Source organism: Carassius carassius, chromosome 21 (assembly GCF_963082965.1).
Source record: "Carassius carassius chromosome 21, fCarCar2.1, whole genome shotgun sequence".
NCBI lineage: Eukaryota > Metazoa > Chordata > Actinopteri > Cypriniformes > Cyprinidae > Carassius > Carassius carassius.
In genome coordinates, this window is record NC_081775.1 from 4960462 (window position 1) to 4976164 (window position 15703).

At 37.9% G+C, this 15703-nt stretch overlaps 1 protein-coding gene across 4 annotated transcripts in view; it reads left to right on the forward strand.

The window, feature by feature from the left end:
- espn (espin) overlaps nucleotides 1-13888 on the forward strand; it is a 73454-nt gene extending 59566 nt beyond the window's left edge. For 3 of the 4 annotated variants that reach the window (XM_059503056.1, XM_059503057.1, XM_059503058.1), the window contains 3 exons: nucleotides 209-556; nucleotides 11523-11624; nucleotides 12351-13888. In XM_059503056.1, coding sequence (XP_059359039.1) covers nucleotides 209-556; nucleotides 11523-11606 — 432 coding nt within the window. In that variant the 3' untranslated portion in view covers nucleotides 11607-11624; nucleotides 12351-13888. Of the gene's footprint in view, nucleotides 1-208; nucleotides 557-11522; nucleotides 11625-12183; nucleotides 12196-12340 lie in introns of all 4 variants that reach the window. The other variant, XM_059503059.1, reaches the window with a different exon arrangement.
- The last annotated feature ends 1815 nt before the right edge of the window (nucleotides 13889-15703 follow it).

Below are 15703 nucleotides of genomic sequence, written 5' to 3' on the forward strand. Positions count from 1 at the left end.
AGCACTGTAAAGCTGCTTTAAAAAAACCTGCACTGTATAAAGTGCTGTATACATTAAGGAGAAAAAAATATGTTGATCAGCACAAATCATTATCCTCATTGCAATGAACCTGATTTGATGAGAGTTGTGTTTTTCTTCAGTCCAGCTGTGACCATGTCTAGATTTTTGTCTGGAACTTTCTATTCTGATTGATCGATTTGACATTCAGGAGGAACGTCCGTCATCGCCGCCAGAGCCTCTGCCAAAACCCCAGCCCAACAACACCCAATCTGCAAAACCAGAGTCTCCACCGCCTGCTTGCCCACCCACTCCACCCGCTCCCACGACCAGCGGAGGGTCGCCCCAGAACCTGTCCACCTCACAGAGCAGCGAGAAGCTCACAACTGCTGTCAACGGAAATACTCCTGCTGTCCAGAGCAAGTCCAGCGTGGTGGACGTAGAGAGTCTGGTGCCCACACACGACGAGCAGGGCCGGCCCATCCCAGAGTGGAAGAGACAGGTGATGGTGAGGAAACTACAAGTGAAGATGCAGGAGGAGGAAGAGAACAAGAGGAAGGTGAGTGATGAAGCAGCTGGCTGTTTTAAACATAAGCTGAGGCAATGCATCTCTCATCCAAAATGTCCACATTATTACATACTTAACGACCCCACAAATCAAAACTGGAGTTTGTGGCTTTGAGTCTATGCGTTTAAAGGAATAGTTCACCCAAAAAATGAAGATGTTGTCATCATTAACTAACCCTCATTTCATTCCAAACCCATTAACATTTCTATCTTATGATGAACACAAAAGAAGGTGATTTGGAGAATTTTGGCTTGACTTCCATAGTATTTCTTCGCCTACTATGAAAGACAAAGTAAACTGTTTGGTTCTTCAAAATTGTTCAAAATATCTTCTTTTGTGTTGAACTTAAGAAATAAATGAATACAGGTTTGGGACAACATTTGATGAATAAATGATGACAAAATTTTAATATTTGGGTGAACTTTTCCTTTAAGGTCTTTTATACGCTAGCTATGCCTAAGAGCCGACAAAATAGTCTTTATTATCTGGTTTAAAAAAAAATATATATATATATATATATACAGTACAGACCAAAAGTTTGGACACACCTTCTCATTCAGAGTTCTCTTCTCATCAAGAGTTTTCTTTATTTTCATGACTATGAAAATTGTAGATTCACACTGAAGGCATCAAAACTATGAATTAACACATGTGGAATTATATATGGAATTATATACATAACAAAAAAGTGTGAAACAACTGAAAATATGTCATATTGTAGGTTCTTCAAAGTAGCCACCTTTTGCTTTGATTACTGCTTTGCACACTCTTGGCTTTCTCTTGATGAGCTTCAAGAGGTAGTCACCTGAAATGGTCTTCCAACAGTCTTGAAGGAGTTCCCCGAGAGATGCTTAGCACTTGTTGGCCCTTTTGTCTTCTGTCTGCGGTCCAGCTCACCCCTAAACCATCTGGATTGGGTTCAGGTCCGGTGACTGTGGAGGCCAGGTCATCTGGCGCAGCACCCCATCACTCTCCTTCTTGGTCAAATAGCCCTTGATGCCTTCAGTGTGACTCTACAATTTTCATAGTCATGAAAATAAAGAAAACTCTTTGAATGAGAAGGTGTGTCCAAACTTTTGGTCTGTAATGTATATTGATGACAAATTTTTGTGTCTAGGAATCAAATGCTTCCTAAGAATGAAAATGGCCACTCCCAAACAATGATATGTGCCTCTGAAAGAAGCAAATCATATTTCATCATTGTGTCTGTAAGCACCTTGAATCAAGGAACACATATTCACTATTAACTAAGAGTTTATTGAGAGTAAGTAAGGTAGTTGTTGTAGTAGTTATGTTTATAGGTATTGCATAGGGTTAAGTATGGAAGCCATTTCTGGCATAAACTCACTATTCTGACTTTATAACTAGTAAATTAAAGTTTACATCTCACAATTCAGAGGTGGGGGGAAACAGAATTTTGGGATAAATAGCTGCAATTACCTTTTTTAATTAATTAATTAATTTATTTATTTTTTGTAGTTAGGATAAAATACAAAATAAACATATTAAAACAAGTTTCCCATCTGAACAAAGCCAGTCAGTCTCATAGTTCTACCCAGTTGCATTTAAATGTTTATATACAAAACATTTACAGTGAATAAATGGAAATGAGTGCATTGTCTTAGCTTCTGGCATCAGCGCTATCCTCCTGTAGTTTAGTCGTGTGAGCTATAGTATCACCTCTTTAGATTTTTAAAATGCTTATGATTTCAAATGTAAATTATAGCTGTGAAATTGAGGTTTGATCTGTCTACATGGAGGATGGTGGAGCAGTGGGTGTCTGCATGGGGATTTCTGTTTAAAAAAAAACTATATGCAAGAGCTACTAATTGCAAAAAATGATGCATGTGAATCTTTCACTTCTACATGAATGATAAATTGTGTAATAAGTAACTAAAGCAGTGTGGTGTGAATGAGCAAACATCTATGCAGCTCTGAATTATTTCATAAATACATTTGTGGATTAGTATGGATTTGTCAGCACATAAATCTTTGAAATGTGTTGTTAATAGTTGCAAGGATGGAGAATTAGTGTTGGGGTGAGATATGATTTGTCAATGACTGAACAATATTGTGAGAGTAGTATATTTGCATATATTTTGTCGAAGGAACATTGTTTTTCATGACATCATCTACCAGTAAAATAGGCCAGATTACTTATTCTTGCTTTAGATGGCATTACCGAATCCCTTTTGCTGTCTACTCTGTTCTATCATATATGTGTATTTATTGTGAACACATCGATGTGTCCCTCTGGCATGTACTTGACTGCAATGTCAAATGGTGGATAAAACAAACACACAGTTGTTACATTTACAGTTGGGTCTGATTTGTAAAACTACACCATTAAGAGTTTAATATTACTGCTCAGACAAGGTTTCAAGCTTATGGTAAGTCTCCGTCTGAAAGCCAAAAATAAAACTCAATCTTTAGTTTTGGTCAGGGATTCATAGTGTGGTGTTTTGCAGTGTGACATTTGGTTGGCTTTTCCTTTACTCTGTGTTGAGTGATGCAGTGTTTAATTTGGGGCTGTTGTGACCATCTCAAGAGAAGCCTAAGTGGGTTTGACATTTACTAAGGAAGAATTAGTTGAATGTGGCTTACTGGCGATGGTGCACGACAGCTCTAAGTTTTTACATGGGGATTCAGTGGTGTGATGCAAAGCCCCTTCACACTGCAACTGGAGCTTACAGCATGAAGTGCAGTTGGTCGTCTTGCTCATTCTACTCATTAAGCGATTTATTTTTTTCTTAAACCTTCATACATCTCGTTAACGTCCTAAAAGGGTCTCAGTATTTATTTATTCATTACTTTAGATCATGTGCATATAGTCAAGTCCCTTGGAAACATGAGCTAAATATAATCATCAGATAAAGTATACATGAATTTCACACTTAAAGGAAACTTCTGGGTACATTTTTCAAATGAATGTCTATATGGACAGCATCTGGCAGGCTGTGGAATTCAATTTAGACTTGAACTCAGTTTGAAAAAAACTGATTGGGAACATATTGTAAATGCACTTACAATATACAACACTTACTTTAAATACACTTATAATGAAAGACTACCAAACAAGTGGCCAGCATCACATTGTTTCAGTATTATATCCATAAGTCTTTAACATTGTGGTGTTGTTAAAGAATTGCTTACCAACCCTCTCTTTGTACAAAATCTTCATGCTATGACAAAAAAATGTAACCTCAGATTCATTGATATCTACACAAGCATATCACCAAGAGACATAACATATCATCTCCATGCATAAACAAAACGTATTTACATGATGCTGAGTTTTGCACAGTCTATCCACAAATATTATGCTGTTGGTAACTCTTAACTCAGTAGTCCCAACTCAAAAAGGACATTTTAGGCATCCTCACAGCTCAAATAGTAAGTAATGAGATATTCAAGTGCTTTTACAAAAAAAGAAAAGAGCTTTTTAATCCACTGGTCTGCTTGCCTATACTTCCACTTTAAATGTTTTACTGAAAATATAGTTCCTTCTCCTTTTTACAAACTGAGGATTGCTTGAAATTATTATTATTTTTTTTTTTTTTATCCAACAGCATGTCACTTGGTGTCCATAGGCAATCGTTTAAAAACAACCCAGTATTTTTTCATATATGTGACCCTGGACCACAAAACCGGTCTTAAGTCGCTGGGGTATATTTGTAGCAATAGCCAAAAATACATTGTATGGATCACAATTATTTTCCTTTTATGGCAAAAATCATTAGGATATTAAGTAAAGATCATGTTCCATGAAGATACTTTGTAAATTTCCTACTGTAAATATATCAAATCTTAATTTTTGATTAGTTATATGCATTGCTAAGGACTTTATTTGTACCACTTTAAAGGATATATTCTCAATATTTAGATTTTTTTACATCCTCAGATTCCAGATTTTCAAATAATTGTATCTTGCCCAAATATTGTCCTATCCTAACAAACCACAGATCAATGGAAAGCTTATTTATTCAGCTATTCAGATTAGTCAGAAGGGAAATTTTTTTTGAACTGACAGTTTTGTGGTTCAGGGTCACATATTTAATAGATACCTGCAAAAACTCATACAATACATTTCTGAGACAAGTAGTCTTTCCAGACTCAGCTACTGTACATTATTCCCCCGAAGCTTATTTTGCAAGTAAATTCAACTCAGTCAAAACAAGGCAGTATCATCGCACCACTAAATTCATGTAAAGTTTGAAACGTTTGGGGTGAAGAGGCTCTAAAGGCGTGTATGTAACGCATTGGATCCACAGGCTGAAGGGCACCCCACCTCTGTTTTTATTTCCTTCTATATCCTCCTCTGAACCTACTTTAGTTTGCTGCCAGTGGATACTATCAAGCCCAAGACTGGCATTATTCACACGTGCACAATGCTATACTGGGTCCATTTGGAGAACTGATGACAGAGGACGACCTCATCCGCATTGAGAAGCAGATTGAGAACCTCCAGGTCATGCACAAAGTGACAGAAGTGGAGAAAGATCTGGAGCAACTGGAGCAAGAGCTGAAGCAACTCCTACCTGTGTCTGCAGCCTTGAACCAAGACCACTTCTCTGTCAACCCCAAACAGGTTCATGGGCAAGCAGAAGACTTGCCTGCCTGGTGCAGCAAGATCTCCACGCTGCTCAAAAGCATGGCCATTCTGCTCGCCACTTTGGGTGGGAAGGAGATTGATATTCTGGGAATGATCAATGAAGGATATACATACGAAGGCCTGAAGAGTGGAAAAGACCAGACAGGGATCTCAAATTCTGGGAATATTGGCCGATCGCAATCATTCTCCACCCGAGAGGAGGTGGAGAAGGAGATTAAGCAGTGTGGCGTGTCTGTGAAGAGCCTGAAGGCCAATTATGAAGTTCATAGCCAGTCAAAGTACGAGGGCGACCAAACAAACCGCATATACAAGCGGACGAGGTCCTTGCCGGCGGTTAGTGAATCCAGCTACCCATCAGAGCCCATCCTGGAGGATGAGTTGCTGTTCTCTTTAAGTGAGAGCCTCTCGCAAGCCGGAGATGGGTCACCTATAGATCAAGATTTAAATTTACCTTTTGTGAATGAGGAACCTATAATGCAGTCCCATGTACCTTTGACATACACTGGGCCTGGATCGTCTGATTCAGAGCATCATGACCACCCTATGAATCCAGTTACCTCAGACCAGCCTATGAATCCAGTAACCTCAGAGCACCCTATGAATCCAGTAACCTCAGACCACAATCCAGTAACCTCAGAGCATCTCACCCGCAGTCTAGAAGTGCAAACGGACCTGAGCTACGTCCAGGAGTACATTGAAATGCGAAAGGAGAGGATTGTGTTTCTGTTCCTGGAGCACTGGAGAAAGTACACAATGACTGAGGCCTATAAGTGCTCAGGAAGAGGGAAGACTCTGAGTGTTGAGGAGAATGACTCCCATTCCCTGTATTATCAACACCTGGCAAAGCCCGAGGGCACCATGCAAACGGAAGATGACCAGCTGCTGTATTTCATGAAACAGAGACAGGTGGTGGGAAATCTTCTTGGCCACTGGAGGACCATTATGAGCCAGGTGCCCACGCGACAAATCCGCAGACTCAGTCGAGCTCAGATGATCTACTGGCCCGAGCACTTCCTTCCCCACATCAATGGGTCTCCAGTTCAGTATGAGAGTCTAACCCTTGACCTTTTCATGCTAGGCTACTTCCAGCTTCTGGAGATGAACATGTCGCGCACTGAACGTAAGTTCCGCCACTTGCTTTGCTACGAGATGTTTGACAGACTAGGCAGTCACCCATGGGAAGTGATCCGCCAGTTCCACCGAGAGGTCATGGAGCGCATCGAGAGCGGGAAACGCGATTGGTCGGATGGCTTTGAAGATATCAAGGTGAAGTATTTCGGTGACTCTGTGGAGGGCGGTGGGCTACTGGAAGCGGCTGAGCTCATTCTGCCTCCGGAGATTCTGCAGGCATCCGTAAAAATATCGCAAGACTCTCCAGCTGATGCAGATCTCCCAAGTGTTTCACCACCAGAAGTCCCTAATGAACACCCCGATGACTTTGCAACAGCCAGCCAGCAGGGCACTTCTGAGAACTCAGCTGAGACTATGATAAATGATTCGGAAATACAGAAGAGTAGTACTGAAGTTCAACTACCACATGCAGCACAGTCAGAAAACACAGTACCACAAGCAACCGCAACAGCGGAAAGCCCCCAGACACTAGACCCATGCATTAATAGTGTGAACGAACAGGGCCCAGCAAATATTAAAGAGGAGCCCAATGAGGACTACATCCATCTTATCTACGAACTTAAAGAGTTTAGCAATGAGGAAATTATTAGATACATTGATCGAAGCTTCGCCTTCTGGAAAGAGAAGGAGGCTGAGATGTTTGATATCTGACTTATCAGGTCAACTTATTTGAAGGAGGAAACACAATTATCAGGAGATGCTTTAAGCAGTTCAGCAAGCAGTTGTCAGAAATGTCAGAAGAAGCACTCAAATGTTGAACTGTAATCATTTTAGAATTCCAGTTAATAGCATCATTCTGAATTAAATATTTATGTTTAATAGCTGTGAAAAGCTTTAGAGATGCAAATACACAGAGACAAAGTAAAGCCTAAAAACAGCTGCAAGCTGTGTAATATGTATTCATTTTGTAAATTGCTATAATGCAGATAAAACAATAAATGCATAGAAATCATAATACTACATATCACAAGGTGAAGTGATGGAAAGCTTACAGTCTTTCTAGCAGAATATCAGCTGTTCACTGATTCAAACAGTCGAGTAATAAACACAGGCTTTAAGTGTGCTAATTCATTTGTCATATCTATCTGTTCGAAGAGTATCACAGACATAAATTACAGCTAAAATATGTTTTATATCATCTGTTTTAAATGGTTTATTCTGTATGTTGCATAATTATGTTTTGAGTTATTTAAGAACACACAACTCTTCGTTCATTCAACAATGACCTTTTGTTTATCTTTCAGTTTGATTGTCTTTTATTACCATTTGTTTTTGGCAATGTTGTTTTTAAGAGGTTTTAAAAAGCAGATAAGAAGTTAACTGCAAAGTTTTTTATTGCCATTGATATTCATAAGAGTTTTTGTTTAGTTTTTTACACCTAACATTGACGTTTATATTGTTCAGCTGTTACAGTTTTGTTCTGTCTAGTTTGAAGTGTCAGCTTGGTGGTTTGTTCGTTTTCGAGACATATTTACGAAATTAAATAAATCTAAAGTTTACGATTGGACACTTTCATTTCATTTGTGATTTCCCATTATAATATTAATAAAATGATTGAACACCTTTATAAGAACAAATATTTAAAAAGGCCACTGTTTCCATTTAATAGTATTTCTTAGTACAATCATTTATTGCTTTAAAAGTAATGAACTTTAGTTAGGTTCCATGAACTTAATTAGCTAAAGAGTTAAATAAGAATTAGAGAGTTAACTATGGCATCAAAGCTATTTCTGGAGTCCATCTCAAGCTGTGTCTTAGAGGGCATTTAGCTGCCATTTCCTTAAGAAGGCAGGACAGTAGTCTGATTTCATCTCCACGATCCTTGAAAGAATTGAAAGTGGAAAAATAAATGGAAATGTTAAAACTTTGTTCTACTGCATTGTAGCAAACGTTGTAGTTAATTGTTACTTAATAGTGAGAATTGAACCTTAAAATGAAGCGTAACCAAAAGGGTTAATTCCAAAAGAAAATCAAGCTTATTTTTTTACCCTTACACATCTATCTATCTATCTATCTATCTATCTATCTATCTATCTATCTATCTATCTATCTATCTATCTATCTATCTATCTATCTATCTATCTATCTATCTATCTATCTATCTATCTATCTATCTATCTATCTATCATTGTGTCCAGATAGGATTCATCAGTAAGAGTCTAATGAGAATTACAAATAAACTCTAAAATATCTACAGACAGTTTGGGGGGAAACAGTCGTAAATAAAATGCTACAGTCTAACAGTAAAAAAATAGGCTGCATTTTCTTTTTTCTTTTAGGTGTAATATATCATTTTCATGAGGTTTAGCAGAATATTTTTCTATTATGCATAGATCAGGGATGGTCAACTTTGATATGGACAAGGGCTAGCAGTTTTTTCTTCTTTATACCAAGGGGCCAGATTTTTAAAGGGATAGTTCACCCAAAAATGAAAATTATGTCATTAATGACTCACCCTCATGTTGTTCCAAACCCCTGAGACCTCCGTTTATCTTCGGAACACAGTTTAAGATATTTTAGATTTAGTCCGAGAGCTCTCAGTCCCTCCATTGAAGCTGTGTGTACGGTATACTGTCCATGTCCAGAAAGGTAAGAAAAACATCTTCAAAGTAGTCCATGTGACATCAGAGGGTCAGTTAGAATTTTGTAGCAGTGACGCTGCTGACGTGCTAAATATAAAACTTGTTTCGTTATTCTTATTCAGAATGGAAACTTTGTTGTCAGTTGACAGCAATATTACCCCAACAAGCCAATGTAAATATCTGAATTGCATTGTCTGTAAATTTGCAACAATGTTTTTTTCTTTGTTTTTTTTTGTTGGCGTACAAAACATTCTCAAAGCAAACATTCTTTTAAGAATCAACTTTAAGACTTTTAAAGACCTTTTTAAGACCTGCACTTCACATTTCAGTCTTTTTAAGAAATTAAAAAGTTTAACAAAAGGGATGACTAAAAAGTATCAACTATTATGTTCATTTAGACAATTATTATAAAACAATTATTATATTAAATAACATGAATATATCTTAGTATCTTAATTGTTAAGATTTTTATAATGCATTAGCATTTTGTCGATCCACTGGTTCACATTTAAAAATATGCAGCAAAAACAGCAGATGGGCTTCTTGAAACAGCACATTCGTTCTCTGCCAGCAGGTGTCGCTTTCAGAACGGCAGAAATATAGTGGTTTCTTCGGTAACCTCAGTACACAAAGCAGCAGCACTTAAGTTTATTCAGCGCCTTTTGTAGTTTAGTCGACATATTAATCCATATAGCAATTATTGTATAAAAAAAAACTCTTATAATTAAGACTTTTTGTACCCTTTAAGAGTTTTCATGCCCTTTGTAACAAATTAAAACTCCATGATCACGGGAAGGAGGAGGCGGGAACCGCCGGACAATCGAACAGACTTTTAATTACAAAATAAACACAAAACAGTGCATCAGCCCCTCACGGACGACTGACGCGCACAAATAAAAACCAAACACAACTAAGACCCAGGCCTGGTCCTCTCTCGTCCGTCACTGTCGTCGCTCCGGTTTTATATCCCTCCATCTCCTCCGTGGGACTCGAGACCGGTGGGTCGAGCAGGTGTCGCTCATTTCCAATCACTCCACCGGCCTCGCTCCTGTTCCCACGTCTCTCGGCCCCACCCCACTCGTCACACCCTTAAATTTAAACAATTTAACTGGAGACGTTTTAAGGACCTGCGGAAACCCTATCAATATAGTTTAATGCAAACATTTCTGTCATGCATTTGACAAAAAGCTTTTGTTGACGATGCATTTTACCTGTGAAATTTGAGGCAAGTGCAACTCCGGCGTCCCCGAGCAGTGGTGTGATGGCGATATAAATAAAAATAGAGACAGATTTCCAAATAATCCAAGCATATGGGTATTCCTTTGAACTTGTTCAAAAAATATTCTGTTTACCATCTTGACTGAAAAAAATGTTGTTTTCATTGTCGGTTTTTCATTTATTATTTGCTAATGTCAGTGAATGTTTACATTAGATTTCATGTCCTACTGCGCTGAAATAAACACGAGGAGCGACTGGAAACTAGCGACCTCTCCTGTTTGGAGATAGGATTAACATCTTAAACTGAAAGCGATCTTTAACGTGTTTTACTTTTCAAATATTTTAACATTGATAATCCAAATTTAATATGATCCAGCGGTCATTGTCTTTTCCATCTATAGATTTAGTAAAGCCTTATTTATGGACAGATTATACCTTTGTGTGCGCTGATACAGAACGTCATTTACAATTTTTTTAATTATCAGTCAAAATCTGAAGCCAACCCATCATTGCAGTATTACATTATTAATGGGAGCATTAAAGGAAGAAGACCTAATTGCTAAATCTGATTCTTATATGGCAAGAAATGCCATCAGTGTGTTTTATCATTCCTAGTTGCATTCTCTAAACGTCCTTTATCTACCTAAAATCTTCATCTATTTTTATTTTATTTTATTTTAAGTTTTTTTTTTTTTTTTTTTTTTTGCCATATAATTCCCAGGGGAATAATGAAATATTAAGACACAGATTAGTTTACATAGAGACTCGGGCTGTTACCAGTGATGTGGCTTCACAGCAGCAGTTGAGGTAATGGATCTGCGCTGAGGGGAAATGAGAAGCTGAAGAAGGCCACCTCCTCCGCTGGGCTATAGTTACATCGAATGGAGGAAGTAGATCACTTTTCACACTGTGCACACACTGCCTGTCTCAAGGCAGAAATTGTCTACATTTTAGGATTTTGGCCCAATGACATTGTTCAAAGACTTGGTGTTAGTATGTTTGCCCTGGAGCACTTGAGTCCAGCTCTAGTCTAGTCTTAATCTAAATATAACAGGCCAAAACTGCAATTAAGCAATATAGTAAGAGTGCTATTGTGCATATGTGCATATCTTTTTTTTCACATGTAGGCCTATGAAGTGATATCCTGTTTATTTATACAGTGATAAGATTAGTTCTTTTTTTCTATATTTAAATGCAGACAAATTATTTTTTTATCAGTTTAACTATTCACCTTTTCAGTGTTTCCAGTATTCCACAATTAAAGATATGTTTTTATTTCACACTACAGTGTTTTGTGGTTTGTATTTAAAGACTCATATCCTTTTTTTGGGGGGGGGGACTGTAGTGAAGAAAAAAAAATGATCTGATCTGATCTCATCACCAGCTATTTGTTCTTCTTCTGTGTGTGTGTCAGGTTGAAGAAGAGGCGGCCCGTTTGGCTTCATTGCCTGCCTGGAGGAGAGATATCATGAAGAAAAAGATGGAAGAAGAGAAGTAAGTTAAAGCCAGAGCTCTTGTTTTAGTCTTTCTGTTTGCTTCTTACTGTCCCCTGTGTTTTTCACTTTATTGTTTGCAAACCTCATTCAACCGTAAACCTCAAGTTTGACTGTTTTCTATACATTCTAGTTTTACTACTGTGGTAAAGTTGCTTGTATATGTGGCACATTTATAATTCAATTCCATGTTTATCTTGGAGAATGAACATAACCTTTTTGTTTAGTTTCCCTTGCCAGTTTCAAATATCAGTAATACTAATATCACCAGTAATATTATTTGTATTGCAGTAATATACGAGAAATAGCTTTGTTTATATCATTCATAACTGATCTAATGATTAAGATAGACTAGAACTGCGTTTAGCATGCCTGACATTTCCTCCATGCAAATCTGTAAATTTTCTGTCTTTTACTTTCATTGTCTTGTGTGGATTATTATACCAAAGTGATAAGACGTAAGTAAAACTGTATTTCCCATTTTAGTGTTTTTTTTTTATCTTGTAGGCAAATTTACAAAAATATAAACATATACATATACATGTAATCCTCTGTTTCTTTTATTCACTCCTGGATGGACAGGGAACAGAAAAGGTAAGACACTGACTAGTGATAGCAGTACTATAGATAGTTGTAGAAGTAGCTCCTATTTCTGACATTTTGACTGTTTTCATGTGCATGATATCAAAAACGTGAATGTACCTAGTTTTCTTTTTCTTTTTTCCCCTCGTCCCTGCAGAAAAGAGGAGGAACGGCAGCGAATGGAAAAGGAGAGCGAGGAGAAGTCGGAGCTGGAGCGACTACGAACGCTGGGCTATGATGAAACCAAGCTGGCACCGTGGCAGCGGCAGATTATTTTAAAGAAAGGCGACATAGCGAAACAGTAGTAAACTCCCAGTCATCCCCTCCCCGCTCGTATAAATGTAGGACACTGTTCAGAGTCTGCCAGACCCTTTAGACACAAACCACGCGTGGGTCACCAGACAGCATTCTCGAGAGTCTCATGCTCTTGAGCTCTGAAGATGCACTGTACCGTTAAAGAGTAAAAAAAATGAATCAAACTAATGTTTTTACTGTGGTCAGGTCTTATGCCTAAGTCATTTGTTTCATTTTCAGACATTTGCAGCATTCCCCACCTGATCCATTAGCTTGTTTTACATCTCATTTTAAATCTCTAGTAACATTTTCAATTATAAATAGAAAATATATGACAAGGAAATCACATGTACTCTGCTTGAAACCTTTTTTTATTTACTTTATGTAATCTGTTAAAATAGTCCTGAGCAGGTGTTATGGCACAATGTATTCTTGCATAAAGTAAGTGACGCTTTGTGTTATGGTGCATCTATGTTTCTCACATAAAAAATGCAATTTGGAAATGATACATTATGTATGTAGAAACAAATGCTAAAATATTTTACCAGTAGTCTCTTTGCACTGTACATATACATGTTTCACCAAAAGGTGGCGCCAGAGATCACAACTTATAATTGTCTATAGCTAACAAAGCTCAGAATGTATTTCAGCTCTAGATAACAACCACTAACGAAAACAGATTATGAAATTAAAGTGAAACCCATAAGAGCACAAGAGAAGCCATTGTCTTAAATATTCTATTGCATCTAATGGTCTAAGTAAAAAAAAAACCTGTCACCCTTTGTGCTGAGATTTACACAGGACATTGACGGGGAAATGATGTCAATTAAAGTGTCATGAAACCATGACAGTGTATTCAGCCATGCTGCGCTCCCCAATAATGAAGCTGTCTTTTCCTTCTCTGCTTGGCAACTGTAGCTTGTTGTTTATTGTTAATGTATTTAGAGTAACTAGACATCAGAGAAGTGCCGGATGTGAAACTGTATGTGTGTGTGTGTGCATGTGTGAAAGTATATGTGTGTGTGCATATTTACACATGCATATAAATGTAATTTGTCTATCTTGTGTCAGTCACTGTGCAATGGGTAGAGTTTATGTATTGATTTTTTTTTCTTTACTACTGTATAAGTGTATAAGTGATAAGCATGGTCCTCCTTGAGTTTGGGAACATTCTGCTTTCGTTTATCAGATGCCATAATGATGCTGTAAACAAAGATGTGAAAGTCATTGCCATTAGAACATTTTCTATTCATAATTACTCCATTTAGAAATACTTATAAACTCTTATGGGCCAATAATATCATGGTCAGTTATATGTTTTTTTTTTTTTTCTTATGGTTTCAGCCTGGCTTTCATAGGCAGACGATTGTAAACTTTCATTTTCCCAATTGCAACGGTAATGTAATAAAAATCAAAACAACAATTTGTGCCAGTGAAATAGTTAATACACATTACACAAAAACACAACCAAAACATATTACATAATATCAAGTGACAGGCCAGTTGCTCATGCATAAACTGTTCTTATCATGGTATATTTTAACATAAAATAATAGAAGATATCTTTAATAAGCAATTTGATTAATGTTCATTAATAGAACTGTGTATTTTATATTTTTTGCTGAAGGTTCATAAACACAAGTTACAGGACTGAAGGTTACAAATGTCATTGCCAATATCTTGAAATATCACTGAATTGAATTTGTGTGTGTGTACAGTCGTGGCCAAAAGTTTTGAGAATTACATAAATATTGGAAATTGGAAAAGTTGCTGCTTAAGTTTTTATAATAGCAATTTGCATATACTCCAGAATGTTATGAAGAGTGATCAGATGAATTGCATAGTCCTTCTTTGCCATGAAAATTAACTTAATCCCAAAAAAACCTTTCCACTGCATTTCATTGCTGTCATTAAAGGACCTGCTGAGATCATTTCAGTAATCGTCTTGTTAACTCAGGTGAGAATGTTGACGAGCACAAGGCTGGAGATCATTATGTCAGGCTGATTGGGTTAGAATGGCAGACTTGACATGTTAAAAGGAGGGTGATGCTTGAAATAATTGTTCTTCCATTGTTAACCATGGTGACCTGCAAAGAAACGCGTGCAGCCATCATTGCGTTGCATAAAAATGGCTTCACAGGCAAGGATATTGTGGCTACTAAGATTGCACCTAAATCAACAATTTATAGGATCATCAAGAACTTCAAGGAAAGAGGTTCAATTCTTGTAAAGAAGGCTTCAGGGCGTCCAAGAAGGTCCAGCAAGCGCCAGGCTCGTCTCCTAAAGAGGATTCAGCTGCGGGATCGGAGTGCCACCAGTGCAGAGCTTGCTCAGGAATGGCAGCAGGCAGGTGTGAGCGCATCTGCACGCACAGTGAGGCCAAGACTTTTGGAAGATGGCCTGGTGTCAAGAAGGGCAGCAAAGAAGCCACTTCTCTCCAAAAAAACATCAGGGACAGATTGATGTTCTGCAGAAAGTATAGTGAATGGACTGCTGAGGACTGGGGCAAAGTCATATTCTCCGATGAAGCCCCTTTCCGATTGTTTGGGGCATCAGGAAAAAGGCTTGTCCGGAGAAGGAAAGGTGAGCGCTACCATCAGTCCTGTGTCATGCCAACAGTAAAGCATCCTGACACCATTCATGTGTGGGGTTGCTTCTCATCCAAGGGAGTGGGCTCACTCACAATTCTGCCCAAAAACACAGCCATGAATAAAGAATGGTACCAAAACACCCTCCAACAGCAACTTCTTCCAACAATCCAACAACAGTTTGGTGAAGAACAATGCATTTTCCAGCACGATGGAGCACCGTGCCATAAGGCAAAAGTGATAACTAAGTGGCTCGGGGACCAGAATGTTGAAATTTTGGGTCCATGGCCTGGAAACTCCCCAGATCTTAATCCCATTGGGAACTTGTGGTCAATCCTCAAGAGGCGGGTGGACGAACAAAAACCCACTAATTCTGACAAACTCCAAGAAGTGATTATGAAAGAATGGGTTGCTATCAGTCAGGAATTGGCCCAGAAGTTGATTGAGAGCATGCCCAGTCGAATTGTAGAGGTCCTGAAAAAGAAGGGCCAACACTGCAAATACTGACTCTTTGCATAAATGTAATTGTCGATAAAAGCCTTTGAAACGTATGAAGTGCTTGTAAATATATTTCAGTACATTACAGAAACAACTGAAACAAAGATCTGAAAGCAGTTTCGCAGAAAACATTTTGAAAA